General features: G+C 39.3%; 1 protein-coding gene across 1 annotated transcript in view; it reads left to right on the top strand.

The window, feature by feature from the left end:
* ccdc24 (coiled-coil domain containing 24) overlaps positions 1-18,728 on the top strand; it is a 36,483-nt gene that overhangs the window by 12,307 nt on the left and 5,448 nt on the right. The window contains exons 4-6 of the mRNA XM_036595961.1: positions 7,240-7,389; positions 7,529-7,633; positions 15,996-16,050. Of these exons, the coding sequence (XP_036451854.1) occupies positions 7,240-7,389; positions 7,529-7,633; positions 15,996-16,050 (310 nt within the window). The remainder of the gene's footprint in view (positions 1-7,239; positions 7,390-7,528; positions 7,634-15,995; positions 16,051-18,728) is intronic.

Genomic DNA, 18,728 nt, shown 5'->3' with positions numbered 1-18,728 from the left:
AATTACGTGATGCTTTCAAAAAAATAAATTGTTTCATTATAGATTATCTGTGCTGCATCAACTGACATCACAACTTTTTTAGTATGAGTAGTGCAATGTGAGCACGGAAAGTGCCATAAACTCAGCCATCTGTCGGAGCATCTAATCTAATGAAGCTGATGGATGAAAATCCCCAAGCTAAAGAAAAGTGAGCCCTAACCTCATGTTTGATGTTTACTGTGATTGGCTGTTACTTTCTAAATAAATTGCTGATAAAAAGACTCCTGGATTTTCCCATGTACAGTTAGTACAGAGTAATGAAAAAGTAAAGCAATGAGTATTCATGTAATTTTTGGTCCAGGAAGTAATGCGCAAATTCATCCCATTACAGTTTGAGAGAAGTAATTAGTCATTTATAATGGATTACATTTTTTGAGTAACCACCCCAACATTGTTTAATAGCTCAGGGTGGTTAAGGGCACTTGAGTGATTTAGGCATGCACATTGGTTGTAACTCCAGTACATAATGAAAGAACCAAACTTTAGACATCAGACACGTCTGGGCTAATCCACTGCATTTGCAACTTGTATAGATTCAGTGTTTTTGCTAAACCATTCCTTTACCCACTTTGGGATAGAACCTGGGATCCATGCCCACTGGTCTGCCCCAGTTTTTGGGGGCTTTCCCGGCACGCTGCACTTCCCAGAGCAGGAAATCGTTGACTGTGGTGTCACTGGGAGAAGACTGGTCTTCTGAAAAGGGACTTGATTTATAGGAGCTGATCGGCAGTGTTTTGTTTTTTTTCTCAGCCTTTCTCTCCCTTCCCTTTTGCCGGCTTTCCTCTCCCCCTTGTGTGGTCCTCCTCCGCTCTTTGTTTAATGTGATTTGTAATGGGTGAGCGCAGTGGGGCTGCACCTGTCGCTTTTGCGCCGGCCTCAGCACTGAATACCCATTGAGCTGGAGGACCTTAGCATAGGGCTCCTCCGAGCACTCCTAAGGAGATCCCCTAAATCTGCACAGGAAAAGTGGAGTAACAATCGGTGCAGGAAGCCTGTAAGCTTGAAAAGTTTGTGTGTGCAATGTATTTCACATGGAGGCAACCTGAAGGAAAAGTGGTTTGAATGGGTTCTTATTTAACATGGATGCATAACTTGGGAAAGCTGTAATAACAAAGCAGAACGTTTTTTTTTGTTTGTTTGTTTGTTTGTTTTTTTTCTCTTGATGTCACTGCACTTCTGTACCATCTTTCTTTATCAACATTAGGACTCCCTTCACTGACAAAGCAGCTGGAAGAGAGAGAGAGAGAAAGAGTGCACTGCTCTCTGATCTGTGCTTGCGGCTACAATGTAGCCTCTGTTCTTGTCCAACCCCCCTCCAACTGCTAGAAATAGGCCTAATACCCAGCTCGTATCAGATTGACACCTACAGAGCCTGATTGTCATGCCTTTGGCCTCTTTCTATGGAATATTTAGTTCCTTTTCCTCTTTTTTTGTCCCAGAAATCAAAATCAAGTGCAAGCAACAGGGAATTCTTTTGTGGATTTTCAAATAACCAAAAAAAAAAAAACACTTTTTCAAAAATCAATGTTGTTGAAAGTAAAGGTGATATAACACAACATGCTCCCATCCCAGTTTTTTGCAGGCATCAAATCTGGAATGAGCATAGTTGGAACTTGGAATTTAAATAATTGAATAGATGTCTCTGACTTTTACATAGTACTGTAGGTACACTTTATATGCTTACCAGCAAGCTGCACTTTGTAGGCTTAATTTTTTTATAATTTACAGTGCTCAGAGAAAGTATTTGCCCCCTTCTCAGTTTCTTCTATTTTTGCATATTTGTCACATTTGAATGTTTCAGATCATCTAACTAATTTTAATATTAGACAAAGATAACCCAAGTAAACACAACATGCTGTTTTTAAATGATGATTTAATTTGTTGAAGGAAAATGCTGTTCAGCCCTATCTGGCCCTATGTGAAAAAGTAACTGCCCTCTTAGCGACTAAATTAACCAGTTAACCAAATTCAACTGACTGTTGAGTTCAATTTTACCAGCCACACCCAGGCATGATTAGTGACAGACCTGTTGAAAATAAATATCACTGTATTAGAACTTGTCTGGCAATGTGAAGCAGGCTAGAATGTCTCAAAAAGCAGCACCTGGTGCCACGTTCTAAAGAGATTCAAATACAAATGTGAAACAAAGTCACTGAAATCTGCCAGTCTGGAAAGGGTTACAAAGCCACTGCTAAGGCTCTGTGACTCCAGTAAACCACAGTGAGAGCCATTATCCACAAATGGAGAAACCTTGGAACAGTGGTGAACCTTCCCAGTAGTGGCCGGACTACCAAAATTTCACGAAGAGCGCACTGACAACTCATCCAGGAAGTCACAAAAGAAAGCAGACGAACATCTAAAGAACTGTAGGCCTCACTTGCCTCAGTTGAGGTCAATGTACAAGGTTCCACAATAATAAAGACACTGGGCATTAATGGCAGAGTTGCAAGGCACAAACCACTACTGACCAAAAAGGCTTGTCTCACATTTGAAAGAAAAAAAAAAAAAACATTTAGATGACCTCCAAGATTTTTGGGACACTATTATGTGGACTGATGAGTCAAAGGTGGAACTTTTTGGAAGACATGGGTCCTGTTACATCTGGTGTAAAGCTAACACCACATTCCACCATAAGAACATCATACCAACAGTAAAACATGGTGGTGGTAATATGATGTTTTTTACTTCTGCAGGAACTGGAGGACTTGTCATAATTGATGGAACCATGAATTCTGCTCTCTATCAGAAAATCCTGACGGAGAATGTCCTCCCATCAGTTTATGGCCTAAAGCTCAAGCACAGTTGGGTTATGCAGCAGGATGATGATCTGAAGTGCACAAACAAGTCCACCTCTGAAAGGCTCATAAGAAACAAAATTAAGGTTTTGGAACATCCGAGTCAAAGTCCTGACCTGAATCCTATTGAGATGCTTTGGCAAGACCTTAAACAGGCAGTTCATACTCAAAAACCCTTAATTTCAGCTGAATTAAAACAATTCTACAAAGATGAGTGGCCCAAAATTCCTCCACAGCAATCTTAAAGACTTAAAACATGTTAGCAAATGTTTGATTGCAGTTGTTACTGCCAAGAGTGGCACAACTAGTTATTAGGTTTAGGGGGGCAATTACTTTTTCACATGGGTGATATAGGTTTTGAATAAATGGAATGATCATTTAAAAGCTGCATTTTGTATTTACTTGTGTTGTTTTTATCTTATATTAAAATTAATTGGATGATCTGAAACATTTAAATGTGACAAATTAGCAAAAATAGAAGCAATAAGGTGAGAGGCAAATACTTTTTCACAGCACTGTATCACCCCCACCCCAGGTATTATTTGAGTGGTAGACCATTTTCAGCAAAGCAGTGACACCGACATGTTTGTGTGTGGTTGGGTCTGGTACGAGTGTGTCACTGCTGAATACTCTGCCAATCAAAAATATCCAGCCAACAGTGATACTGTGGTCAGAAACTGACCACAGATGAGGAGCTAGACAATGACTAGTACAAACTGTGCCTCGAAAAAAAAAACAATATCAGCAAGACAGGACTGTCTAATAAAGTGGCAAGTAAATAACAGAAAGACTAAACAGGAAGAAGCTATATTCTTATTTTTATTTTGCCAGTGATTTTCCCATAATGTCATTCCAGCTAATATATAGGTCTTGAGGCCAGAGTTTGCTGGAGTTCAAACTCTCTGAGGCAGTATAGACTAAACACATGCTCACAGGACCAGTTTATGATGGTTCTCTGAGTATGTCTCTTAATAATAAGGTACTGTAGTTCTTCACACATGCTCAAACATAGCTTTGTGCTTTCAGATCTAGACACGCACATATGCACATCCTTGCACACACTCTGGCAGTCCAGAAGGGTTCTTGTTTCATGCCTGGAGAATTGGCTAGGGATGAAAGACTTTTGCTGCCCAGCCCCAACCAATCACTCCACTCAGTCTCAGTCTCTCGTCTCTCAGTCTCTCTCTCTCTCTCTCTCTCTCTCTCTCTCTCTCTCGTCCACTTTTAAGCTGTTCAGCATGGACGTTTGAAGATTACAGCCGAGCCTCTGAAAGCAGGACTGAGTGAAGGAGGACAATCCTCTGATTGTGCATGTTCACTATGAGAGTGGCTTTAGCCATGTGGGAGATACTCAGACTGTGCACTAGAGAGTAAGAGAGTGTAGGTTTACCTTGTGGGCCACCATACTGTGCACCATAGAGTGTCTGAGTTGAATACAGAGACCTTGGCTGACCTGAACAGGAAATACATTCTGTGCTGTCAGAATATTGCCAAGGATAACTATAATATGTTGTAATATGTTTTAACATGAGTTTTTTTTTGTTTTGGTTTTCCTCTCTATTAATTGTGTCGTTGGCAGGGTGGAAAATACTTTGTTAATTGTTCTTCATTACTGTAATTAAGTACTATTAAGTACTGTGGCTTCTGCCGCAGGCTCCGTAGGCCGTGAGGAACTAAGGGGTGTGGCCATGCAAAGCGGCTCTCGGAGCATGCCGTGCTCCCGGTCAAAACAGTCAGTTTGTTGTGACTGCAGTTGTTCTAACTGTGTGGAGGATGGGTTGGTGTTATTGTGGTCAATTTTGAGATCATGATTATTTAAAGCAATTACTAACTGACTTTGAAAACATCATGCATTTACTGAACTTAAAAAAAAAACTTGTCTTTTTAACAGTGGATTTCCTTAAACTGTAAATAGAATCCAACTGAAAAACAAATAAAAAAATAAAGGAAAGGGGTGCGTTGGATTGATAACACATGACAAAATGAGAACATCATTGTGAAACAGAATGCGGCACAACAATTGTTTTATCTTGATTACCTTGTTTTCATAATTGTTGGAAACCAAAATTGTTATTGAAAATAAAATTCGATTAAACACCCAGCCCAGTCACGCGTGTTTTCCACATTTTTTTCTATGCTAACGCTACAGTACTATGTATTTAAGTAAATAGTACATAATACTATGTGTTTAAGTACATAGTACTTCAGGCTATTAAATACATAGGCTAGTTAGAGCTGGGCGATATGGCCAAAAACGTTATCACGATAATCAAAATTCGTATCGTTCGATATCGATACATATCGCGATAAATGTCAAATCATGATTTCTTTCACGTTTGAAGGCTGATTTTGCTCCTGGGTGGTTAACTGTGGTTTTAAACTATCACTTATGGTCCGATCATGACAAACACTCGGCAAACAGTGGAACATTTCACTAATCTGTCATGGAAGAGTGGGAGAAAGTTTCTGAGCTGTTTTTATCAGCTTGAAATGCACAGCTGCAATTTTTGTAATAGTCATGATTAAAGAAAGAAAACGGATTATTTTTAGCTGTCTGCTGACGAGCGCTCGGCTACCCCGTTACAAATGACAAGTGGCCAACAACAGAGCTAAACTCTTCAGTTTCTCAACGTCGACTCGGTTCGGTAGGTCACTGCTGTCACTTCTACCACATCCATGTCAGAGCATATCACAGTATTCAGACACCAGCTAGCGACGACTGGGTTTCTCTACGCTATCGTAGTAGTTTAAGGGGTGAACCGCAGTATATCTGACGTTTGCTGTGTAAAAGCATTATCTGCAGTGTGAATCTCTCACACCAGTCACAGAGTCCTGCTTTTAGGCATGTTTAAACTGAAAGCGGTGATTTTGTGTCTTGTTTGATCTACCTTATCATCAATTCACCGTGTTTTGGAGTGACAGAGCGCTGCTTCAAGTTAGCCAGCAGCTAAAAACAGCTAGCCCTGGAAAGATAGCGCTCTCCCACTCTCCAATGCCTCACAGCTTCCTCAGTTTACTTTAGAACATGAACCCACTTCTTTCTTTCACTTTCGTTGCTCGAGAATGCACTAATACTAAAATATGACGGTTTGGCGCTGTAACACGGCGCTGTAGACGTGGTTTAACACCGCTAAAGTTGTTAGGATGCATGGAAAGAGGTGAGTTCACTGTAGGACAATACAGTTACACCACTGACCTCGTCACTCACACTCGGTCACAGGAGAACAGATCGCCGATAACATCCACTCAGACAGGGAATGTATAACTCCGCGTTTCAGCCGTTGCTAAACTATATTTGGCGACCCTTTTTTTACTCGTGCCCCCCCCCTCTCTAATCAAGTCGAAAAATACGGAAGTGCGCCCTCTCCTGGCGACAGCGGAGTAGTGTCGCTTTCCTTGCCGTAGAAAGCGCCACCAGGGCTTTCGCTAAAACGTGGAAGTGTGAGAATGGTGTATTATATCGAACATTTATCGAACCTGTCTTATCGCTCTATCGAGGAAAAGTTATATCGCGATACTTATCGTTATCGTTTTATCGCCCAGCCCTAAGGCTAGTATTTAAAATTCTGGCCACTCTAGACCATGCTCTGTGTATTCTGTCTGATGGTCTGTTAACTGGGAAACCAGCAATAATAATTTGCCACATTTCCTTTTTTACATGTACATGCTTATGTTTAATGATGTAGGCTCAGAGCCTTTTTTCCCTCTTGACAATTAGTTTTCAGTGCATTTAAATATTAAAATATTCAAACAAGTTCATATTATTATAAAATAAAACAGCCCATAATGGTAATTTATCTTTGTGCAATGACTACTACCACTCTTTAGTTTAACCACCACACATCACCAAATAAAAAAACTATGATTAAAAACAAAAAAACACAAAAAAAACTAACAATATGACCAGCGCAACACACACTAACACACCACCACCACGTCAGTGTTACTGCAGTGCTTAGCATGATCCACCACCCAAATAGTACCTGCTCTGTGAGGGTCCATGGGGGTCCTGACCACTGAAGAACAGAGTAACAGACTACAGTCTGTAATTGTATAACTACAAAGTGCACCTATATAGTAAGTGGAGCTGATAAAATGGACAATGAGTGTAGAAACAAGGAGGTGGTCATAATGTTATGCCTGATCGGTGTGTGTGTATATATATATATATATATATATATATATATATATATATATGTCAGACTGGAACTACCCAAGGTTTCAGAACTATATATATATAGATGTATATATATAGATGTTAATACAATATGTTCATTGATCTATCTTGAGTTTATAGACCTTAAATCAGTCATTATTGGCAAAATGTCAGTCAGCAACATTCTATATTGCTCTCCTTGAATAGGTCATTGAATAAATCTTCATCTTTTTTGCGTGCATCTTGCAGAGATGGAGATGAAGTCATGTCCCAGTATAGTCCCAGGGTGGTGACCTATGCACTTGGTGACAGTGGTGGAAAAGGAAGTCCAGGCAGCCAGTGTGAAGCTGCAATACCACCTAGCAGGCCTGCGTCCAGTTCCAGCCACAGTGAAAGCAGGTCAGTGACACACAAGCACGATAGACCAAGACCAGAAAAAGAAATAGAACGTAGCCTAATGTATGTATGTGTACTGATTAAGGAATTATTGAATTTAGGCTTTGGAATAATGCGCTGATATGTCTTATTTCTTTCTCAGATCAAGCTCAAGACTCTCTTCTCGCTCCAGCTGTGAAGATGAAATTGAGGCTTTGAGGCACAAATTAAACGTCACCCACATAGATGAGGTTGTGTCACATCTCAAGTGAGTAGCACAATCATCCTATATATATATATATATATATATATATATATATATGTATACAAGTGAAAGATACACTTGAATTACTGTGATGTTTATAATACTGTTGTACAACCCCATTTCCTAAAAAAATTGGGATGCTGTGCAGAGTGGAAATAAAAATAGAATGCAATGCAGTGCAAATCATGTAAACCATATTTTTAAAGGAAAGTACTACAAAGACAACATCTCAGATGTTGAAACTGAGAAATTTTATTGTTTTTTTGAAAAATATATGCCCATTTTGAATTTGATGCCAATAACACATTCCAAAAAAGTTGGGATGGGTGCATGTTTACCACTGTGTTTCATCACCTCTTCTTTTAACACTCTGTAAGCGTTTGGGAACTGAGGAGACCAACTGCTGTAGTTTTGAAAGTGATATGTTTTCCCGTTCTTGTTTGATATAGGATTTCAGCTGCTCAACAGTTCTGGGGCTCATTTGTCGTATTTTTCATTTCATAATGCGCCAAATGTTATCAGTGGGTGACAGGTCTGGACTGCAGGCAGGCCAGTGTAGCAGACGGACTCTTTTAATATGGAGCAATGCTGTTGTAATACATGCAGAATGTGGTTTGGCATTATCTTGCTTAAATAATCAAGGCCTTCCCTGAAAAAGACGTCATCTGGATGGCACATATGCTGCCAAAACCTGTATATATCTTCTTTGCGTTTTAGAGTTTTAACTTGCATTTGTGGATGCAGCGATGAACCGTGTTCAAAGACAGTGTTTTTCAGAAGTGTTCCTGAGCCCATGCAGTGATTTCCACTACAGAATCATGTCCGTTTTTAATGCAGTGCTGCCTGAGAGCCCAAAGATCATGGCCAGCCAGTACTGGTTTTTGACCCTGTCCCTTGCATACAGAGATTTCTCCAGATTCACTGAATCTTTTAATGATATGTACTGTAGATGATGAAAAGCAAAAGTTCTTTGCTATTTTACATTCAGGAACATTGTTCTTGAATTGTTGCACTATTTGCCAGTGCAGTCTTTGTACTTTTGTCCTTTTTTTATTGGTAATGGTCATACAGTGGCAGGAACCATGTCAATTTCAGATGGCATAATAACTCAATGTGGCTTGAGACAAGTGTGATGATTCTGTTTGAATTATGCTGACTGGGGAGGTATATTCATCCATTACTGGTTAGTTGCAATAGCCTGATAGTTCCAGTGCAAAACTTCACACACCGAATATTTCTTGGCTGATCACCTTCATTTGGATTAAGATGATAATTCTATAGATTTTATTTTTCCTGTTAACCTCATTTTTAGCCATACAGTGATATATACATTAAATGTCAAGAAGTTTGTGGACACCTGCTCATCCAATGTTTCTACTGAAATCAAGGGTATTAATAGGGAGTTTTTTTCCCCTTTGCTGCACTAGATGTTTGATTGCATTGGATTGGAGGGTTTGATTGCATTCAGCCACAAGAGCATTAGGTGACGTCAGGTGCTGCTGTTGAATGATTAGTTCTAGATCACATATGACACTCCAAGTCATCCCAAAGGTACTTTTTGGATCTCCATCACTCCACATCGCTCCACAGACCAGCGATGTGTGCACCTTAAAATAGTTGTATTCACTAATTATAAGGGTTGTCTGGAAACGTTTGGACATATAGTTTGTCTCTAATATTGCGTGTTTCTGAAAAACTTTAAGGCAATTTTTTAAACTATTTTTATAAACTCATAGATCAGCTTGTATGACGTTAAAGTCTCCTGCTATTTCACCCTTTGTGGGGTGCTTTTGATCTGATGAGGTGAACGTCTTGGAATGCATGTTCCTCTGCCAAGATCTATCCTGCCCCCCACCTGGCACAGTCTCTGTGGACACAGAGCAGACACTCGTCTTTCTGGGCAGACATGCTATGTAAAGAGGAAGAATAGCATTTAGCCAAACACTCTTGTGCTGCAACCTTCCTTCTGTCTATCTCTCTCAGGACTCTTCATAAAAGCCTACATTACCAAAAAAGATCTAAAATAACACTAAAAGAAACTGGAAGATTTCTATAGTGCTGCATAATACTTTTAGAATAATTCCTAATACTTTCTTCTCTATATAATGTTCCTGGTACCTTGTTTTAGTAATACATAATACTTGGGTATTATCCGATAGTAAATTATAGTAATTGATTGCTTTTTTTTCTAATTTCCTCTGTAATTTCCAACATACATCTTTTTCATTAGTATACCAGCATTCTTTTTCTAGGCCATCATGACTGCTTAACCAACTGTTAACCAGTTCAAGTTATCTTCAAGTTGTCTTAGTTGTAGTCTGAAACTAAAGTTTTAAGAGCAAATATGAAATCACTGGTAAAAATCTGACCAAAGCAGCATACATAGTTCATTCCAAAGGTCTTATATAATGCACAAAAAACGTGTTTTTTTCAGCTTGTTCTGGCTATGGTGAATATGCATATCTCCACAATGAGGGAGGATTTTATTGAAGGTCTGGATTTTCCCTGTAAACAGACACCATGTTGAGTGTTGCAAGTTTTCTTAATTGGTTTCTAACCTGTAAACTTTCTTCTCCTTTATAATGTCTCTGATTATGACTACTGATGTTTCAGAATTTCATCCTGTCCTGTAATTTGCTCAAGCCACTCTCCTCTGAGCAGAGCTGTGCTGTGAGCTACACTGTATGAAGTATTCTATCTGATGGTAAGATGTGTAAACTAACATTAATCAGCTTTAATCAAACCTTAATCAGCATTAATCAAACATAATCAGCTATAATCATTTCTCATATTATGAAATTTGTTTTTACAGCTTAGTACATGCTCACGTTTACTGATGTAGACTAGATTCCATGGGAGGCCAATTATCCCATGTCAAGTGCAATAAGTTTGTGCTAAAGCTAAGTAAGCTAACCTGAAGATTTTTCATTTACACTTTGCAGTTTGTTTAGCTTCTTATCATTACGCTCTGTAGTGTGGCTAAATTAGTAACAGCTTCATCCTTGCAGCACAAAATTTTATTGCGGATGTGCCCTAATGCACTTAGCCTAGGCTTTGGCTCACTTATGCTAGGTAGCTAACTACTTACCGCAGTTTCACAGATGAATAAAATTATAAGTTGTTCGTTTAAAATTATGCATTTTCTTTGACTGAATTAAAAAGTGAAAGGAATTATTTGAGGTTGTTATTTTAATGGCATGGACACAATATATGCATAGTATGCTATATCTGAGGAACGTTATTAACCCCTCTGTTATTTCATTCTACAACCCCAATTCCAAAAAAGTGGGGACACTGTGTAAAATGTAAATACATGTAAATAAAAACAGAATGCAATGATTTGCAAATCTCATAGACCCATATTTTATTCACAATAGAACATAGAACACATGTTGAAAGTGAGACATTTTACCATTTCATGAAAAATATTAACTTGATGGCAGCAACACAGCTCAAAACTCAAAAAAGTTGGGACAAGGCCATGTCTACCATTGTGTAGCACCACCTCTTCTTTTAACAACAGTCTGTAAACAACTGGGAAGTGAGGAGACTAATTGCTGGAGTTTTGGGAAAGGAATGTTGTCCCATTCTCATCTGATGGAGGATTCTAGCTGCTCAACAGTGCTGGGTCTTCTTTGCTAGATTTTTCATTTCATGATGCACCAAATGTTGGCAGGCCAGTTCAACACCCAGACTCTTCTTCTGCAAAGTCACGCTGTTGTGATGGATGCAGTATGTGGTTTAACATTTGTCTTGCTGACATTTGCAAGGCCTTCCCTGAAAGAGACGTTGTCTGGAATGGAGCATATGTTGTTCTAAAGCCTCTATATACTGTTCAGCATTGATAGAGCCTTTCCAGATGTGTAAGCTGCCCATGCCATGCAACCCCATACCATCAGAGATGCATGCTTTTGAACTGTGTGCTGATAAAAGGCTGGATGGTCCCTCTCTTCTTGAGTCCGCAGGACACGGCGTCTGTGGTTTCCAAAAAGAATTTCAAATTTTGATTATCTGATGACAGAACAGTTTTCCATTTTGCCTCAGTCCATTTTAAATGAGCTTTGGCCAGATAAGACAGCGGCGTTTCTGGATCGTGTTGACATATGGCTTCTTCTTTGCATGATACAGCTTTAACTTGCATTAGTGGATTCCACAGTGAACTGTGTTCACAGACAGTGATTTCTGGAAGTGTTCCTGAGCCCATGCAGTGATTTCCACTACAGAATCATGCCTGTTTTTAATGCAGTGCCGCCTGAGGGCCCGAAGCATCCAATACTGACCGTCTGCCTTGTCCCTTGCATACAGAGATTTCTCCAGATTCTCTGAATCTTGTGATTATATTGTGTACTGTAGATGGTAGGATGCCCAAAGTCTTTGCAATTTTACGCTGAGGAACATTGTTCCAAAATTGTTCCAAATTGAAATTTTAGAGAGACTCCGCCTCTCTAAAATGCTGTTTTGATACCCAGTCATGTGAGTTAGTTGCAAATTGCTCCTCCAGCTGTTTTTTCTTAGTACCACTTACTTTTCTGGCCTTTTGTTGCCCCTGTCCCAACTTTTTTGAGATGCGTTGCTGCCAGCAAGTTCTAAATGAGTTAATGTTTTTCATGAAATGGTAAAACATCTCAATTTCAACATCTGATTTGTGTCCTGTGTTCTATTGTGAATAAAATATGTATGTGAGATTTGCAAATCATTGCATCCTGTTTTTAGTTACAGTTATTTACATTTTAGACAGCGTCCCAACTTTTTTGGAATTGGGGTTGTAATTGGTTGCCAACTGTAGAGGTGGTGTTGACTGCTTGAGCAAGGACAAAAAGAATGAACTAAGACACAAAATGTTTTTGTTTCTAATCTTGTCTATGCTTAATCTTACCAAATTGTATCATGCACATTTCATTGCGCCTAGGGCTAACCTTAAAACATGTCTCTCTTCTTATTACGTAGTGCCATCTCTAAATACTGTAACCTTGCTTGTTTTTAAGTGAAAAATAAGTTTTTTATCATGATTTCAGTCACATCTTATTCTTACTCTGGTTAATTGTTTAAGACTTCAAAAACGAACATTTTACAGTAATTTGTTTCAGCTTTTTAGACTATTTTTACTGTTGCTAAACATTTGAAGAGTTTATATAATATTAATCTACACATTATTAAATATTTCTCCACAAGGGGGCACTATTCATTCTCTACTAGGTTTTGTATGCCTCATTAAAAGAGGGAAAACTAATATGATGCCCACACCAGCGGAATCTGACGAAGGAATGTATGCTTGCAATCACAGACTGCATGTATATGAAGTAAAATGTCCACAACTAAACTAAACATGTCCCTACATACGAATGTTATTTTATTTAACTTGGTAATGGCTAACAGCCTCCTATAATAAAAATATGCACAGTTATGTTGAAGAACTGTGAAACTGCTAAGTTCGTTCAAACAACATATTCTTTATCTTTATCATTATCTTTTATAGGCCTCAGCTGTTTTTGCTGAGCTGCCATTGGTATCTTAGAACTGACGTAAAGTGGAAATTAGCATTTGGCCTGAGATCATGCGCACAATTTCTGCAATCATTGGTCATGCTAAATAAGGGGAATGGGGACACTCAGTTTTATACACTGAGTGCAAATGCTGCAGAATCAATGTGGTACTTAATTCAAATTCCACGGAGAACTTGACATTTTAATGGCTAAGTATGCAGGCCTATAGCATAGTGTGGTCTTTTTCTTGTGAGATGCTTAGCCCTCTCCTGCTCTTCTGCATTCAGTCATCAATGCACTCCTCCACACCGCCCTTTTTCTGCTTCTCTCTCTCTCTGTCTCTCTCTCTCTCTCTCTCTCCCCCTCCCTTCCTCCCTCCCTCACTCTCTCACTTCGTGTGCATGTCTCTCTGTCTCTGTCTTTTTTTTCTCCTTCTAGGGATGCTGGGTGCTGGGGCAGAACATCGGGGGGAGTTAGAGACCCAGAATGACTGGGCCAGTTCAATCCATCCTTACACCAAAACAGAAACCCCCATTGTGAGCAAATGAATAGCAGACCCTGGCATATGTAAAATTCCTTTACCCTCAAAAAGCGATTTAGGAGACTACATTGGTTATGTAACAGAGACGAAGTAGGCCAGAACATTTACAATGGAGTGGCCAGGTTGGCCACGGTCATTTTTTGTGGTGGCAAGCGTGTTGGTAAAACACAAAATTTGTTACCGTACAGTTTTGCGAATATGCCAGTCTTTTTCAACCTAATCTCTGTCTGACACATCTGCAGTGGTTGATGGTCAAGGACAATGTTTCTGTGTGCTTAGATAAGAACAGAAAAGGTATTTGACTCTGAACACTAAACTAAACAATTTAGCTAACATTAACTTTGTTGACAATGTTTAATGTATTTAACTAATTTAACTTTGCTAACAATATTTCTATAAAAAGTCTGAAGCTCCAATTAGTTCAGCAACACTATATTCTAATAACATATTCTAAGAACTAATAAAATGCAAGTTAGCAGCTAAACAGAATTAGCCACTATGGACAGTTTCTACTAGCCACTGGACAATTTCAGTAGTTGGATCTGTTGTAGCAGCACATGGCATTTATGTATACTTTTATAGAATGCTGTCATCAGACTGATAGAGTGTTGTCATTTCTGATTGGTAACCTAGCTTCCTGATATCCAGTGTGTGGCCAATGCCATCCTTTTGGCAGCCCCAGTTGGGCACAGCAAGGCAGTCATCAGTGAAGCAGTGCAATCAGGAAAAAAGTAGTCTTCCTACATATTGTAAATGATTAGACTACATCTTACAATTAATGTAAGAAAATTCAACAAATCTGTGTAATAGCCATTACAGTGTGAGGAACAAAGTTATGACACTTCAGGTGGACCGAGTCTTACGAAACAAACAGAGCAAATATAAAAAGCCTCACTGATGAAACCACAAGCTGTTGGTCACACATTTCTCTAGTCGGCTTAAAGCTGCAGCCATACTCTGTCACGCTCTGTCTACAAGCAAGTCGGCCAGCAGGCCAAATGATAAACAAACTTCCAAAAAGCAAACATTATGTTCTGATCCTTAGTGCTGCAGATGGAGATAAATAATTTCGCTTGCCCTTGAGAAAGATTTAAGTGTTATTTACCAACATGTGCCTAAGATGGAGCTTACCTGGTTGTGACTGGCTGTTGATCTTCAAAACAAGACCACCCCCACCCCCCCAAAAAAGGCTTTATAGTGCGACTTGGTGGCTTTGTAGGAAAAACCTTGACTAATGTGCAAGAGGGTACTGGTTCAAATATGGCCTGAGTCACTGCCTTGGTTGTGATGTAATGGTAGCTGGGAGATGGAAACTGAAGTTGGGGTGATCATTTTTAAAATTTAGGGCTATTTAAAAACGAAGTCAAACCCTATGTTTACAGCTGCAAACCCCTTCTACTCATCTTTCTGGAGACCTCGAGGGGGTCAGACCAGGCTATCCTGAGTATTGTCCTCCTACCTCCCTTGCATGACATATCTATGACATCGAGTGCCTGATCAGTTTATTTAAAATATTTGGTCTTTTGTATCCATAGCTGGACCACAAACCTCCTGAATTCAAAAGCTTGGCTTTTACCATTGAGCCACGTTACATTTTACTGCCCAAATTGACCAACTAGTCAACACATCGTTTTTAGCTCTAACCAATTTGGAATTGAGAATTTCACTTAAGTGCCAATTAATGATACAGATGCCAAATAACACCAGGGACGGTGCAGATGCTGGACAATTTCAGTAGTTGGATCTGTTAAAGCAGCATATGGCAATTATGTATATTATCTGCATGTTTAAGAAATCAAGCCATAAACCATTTAGTTTAGAATACACTAAGGCATTTTTTTACAAAACTGACAGAGATAGGAGATATAAATAAATTTGGCTCTGAATATTAGAAAATAGTAGCTCTGTCTTCTTTGTGTACAATTTGAGGCTAATTCACCTGGTCATGTAAAATCTGTGCTAGGCATCCATCCATAACATTAACATTAAGGATCAGTTTCTGACAACAGAGCCAGCTGAATGAGTGTTTTTTTTTTTTTGAGAGGCAGACCACTCTCAACCCAGCAGTGGCACTGACTGACATTATGTAAAAACCCTAACAATGCTGTTACTATGCCACTTCCACTTGGTGAAAGTGTTCTGCTGTTCAGTGCTGACTTATCTGCCATTCTAAATGTTTACGGTTCCCGCATCTCCTTGGTCATAATACATTGTGCATACTGTATTGCCAATCCATATGTAAAAGTGATATTGTGTACAATTTATTTAATTCTAAGCTGTTGTTAATGATTTTGTATTGACTCGTGGCTCAATTCATAACTGCTTTCCTATTGATTGACAGATCATGTCTTACTGAAGAGTGTGAGGCGTTGAAAAAGGACGTTCAATTCCTGCAGGTAGGGAACCCCTTTATTGTCTTTTTATCAGGGGACCAATGCCAGCATGATGGCTGTGACATTTGGCCTCAAATGTGGAAAATGCTCCAGTGATACAATTTGCATTTTTAATCATGAGACCTTTCTGAGAATGAAGGTCTCTCTGGTTGAGAGACACATGCTCAGAGACCTGAGCAGGTAAACTGTAGAGCTTTATTTAGTCATACTCCAAATAAATAAAGCAGGCTAACTTAAATCTCCAGCCCAACTCTTCTCACCTCAGTTTCTGGAGAGTTTCTTTTTAAAGAGTCCTTTCTCCTCCCATGATAATGGACACCTGTTACCTGTCCCCTTAACTAAGAGAGGAGCACATAACATGACTTGTGGCAGGTGAAGGAACCCCCCTCTTAAGAACGGCATCCATTTACTGTAATACTGCCTGTACAGGATGATGATGCATAAACCTACATACAGTAAGGGGGAAAAAATCAAAGCCACAGGCAATTCTGTTAACCAAAACAAAATCTTGCAAACATCTTTTGGGGCAAGATGTCCCTCTATCCAGGGTAAGAAGCCCCCCTGGCAAATTTTCCATCAGTTTGTCAGTAAGTTTTACAGGATTTATACTTTATATGTCAAGCCTTTCTAATCATTTGTCAAAAATCTTTTTATTATTCAAAGTATGAAGTACACTTAAAAGTGTAAATCTAGCTAATGATCACCGTAGCTAACGTAATGTTAGCTAGCCATCATCTCAATTACAATTAACAGCTGGGTAATGAAAATGTATCTTCATTATACAGCACTTTTCATGCTGGTGGCAGCTCAAAGTACTTTACAGACAGGTGACAAAGCTTAACAGTAATACAACAAATGAGAAATGATGAGTGTTAATTTAATATCATATGAGAAAATGACACATCAAATTAAAATGATAAATACTGAGAGATATGTTTTTGGATGTTTCTTAAAAGTGTGTGCTGAGCTTGACTGTCTAATAAAAGGTGGAACTATGGTGGAGTTATATTAAGTGAAAGAGGCCTCTCCATGCTTTCTGTTTTATGGAAGGTGTTTGCAGAAGGCCAGTATCTGTAGATTTAAGATCACATGCTGGAACATAAACAGCGAGACATTCTGTGATGTAAGAAGGGGCTTTAAAGTCATTTTGAGCTTTAAAAACTGTCCTGAAAGATAAAACGGGAGTAATCTCTTTTTTTTGTCTTTGTTAGAATCCGTGCTGATGCATTTTGTTCGAGTTGTACAGGATGTATAGTTTTCTTAGGAAGTCCAGTAAGAAGAGCATTACAGTCATCAACTCTGATTGTATCAAATGCATTAACAAGTTTCTCTGCGTCGCTCAGAGACAGAAAAGGCCGAACTTATTTCGATATTTCTCAAATGATAAAAGGCTACTTTAGTGACTGCGTTTACATACGAAGTACAACAGAGCTCGGAGTCTAAGATTACACCTAGGTTTCGTACTTCATCTTAGATATGTCTCAGTCTTAAGCCCTGTTCAGACGGAATTAGTTATACATGTGGAGGTGCAGTAATGTAATTATTTAATATAATACGTGATTGTGATGTGTAATGTGTGATTTTAATCCCGTGCAAATCAACATGTCAGTAAAAACGCTATCACGTCCTGTGGAAAGGCAGTGTGGAGACACTCAAACAAGCGCTCACTTGTGTTTTCCGGCGAAGCCGTCGTCAGCTTCCGTAAAATTACAAGTTTTTACATCTTTTCTACTTTTTTCTGGAGTGAAGGAGGCCCGTAAATCGAGTAGCCGCCCCTATCTCTGTCATTTGCACTGAGATTTCGTATCCCGTGCAGATCGCTCATAAACATTACAGACGTTCTGAGTTAAACTGGCATTACCTACCTGCCCATGGAAAACTAAGCATTTCCGAATAGGGCGTTAGATGTGACTCACTTAAGACTTTGGTAATTCCTTTTTGCCAACATAGTTTTAATGCATGCAAGCACAGGCTAGCAGAGAGAAACACTGTATTCTCGTTTGAACACATGCATGCTAGCTTGCTTTTAAATTAGTTCATTTTGCACGTTTGACTCTGTTTGACTGTGTTAGCCAAGACAACGTGACTCATAGTCTTGGAACAAACTCCGTCTCTCTGTTCTGGCACAGCACTGAACACAGAACCAGATGTGGAACCTCTTTGTGCCAAGCAGATGGGGAAGCAATCTATCCTTGTCAAACTCAAACATGCATACACACATGTACACCAACATAGTGTTTGCAGTGCCTACATTCTGGAATTGAAATAAGTAGAAATAGCAGCTTTTTATGAGGTGCACTGTCCTCGCTGGTCATGAGTTATTTCTGGGGAGATTAGATGTAAGATAATCCAGTTGCAAAAGATAAGTGAGAACTGAGCGGCAGTTTCCAAAACTGGAGCTCAAGATATGTCATGCAAGGGAGGTAGGAGGGCAATACTCAGGATAGCCTGGTCTGACCCCCTCGAGGTCTCCAGAAAGATGAGTAGAAGGGGTTTGCAGCTGTTAACATAGGGTTTGACTTCGTTTTTAAATAGCCCTAAATTTTAAAAATGATCACCCCAACTTCAGTTTCCATCTCCCAGCTACCATTACATCACAACCAAGGCAGTGACTCAGGCCATATTTGAACCAGTACCCATATTTGAACCAGTAACCTTGACTAATGTGCAAGTATCTTGCA

This window comes from Colossoma macropomum, unplaced genomic scaffold (assembly GCF_904425465.1).
Source record: "Colossoma macropomum unplaced genomic scaffold, Colossoma_macropomum, whole genome shotgun sequence".
In the NCBI taxonomy this organism is placed as follows: domain Eukaryota; kingdom Metazoa; phylum Chordata; class Actinopteri; order Characiformes; family Serrasalmidae; genus Colossoma; species Colossoma macropomum.
Note: the sequence above shows the minus strand (reverse complement) of the source record. Positions and strands in the feature narration are given on the sequence as shown.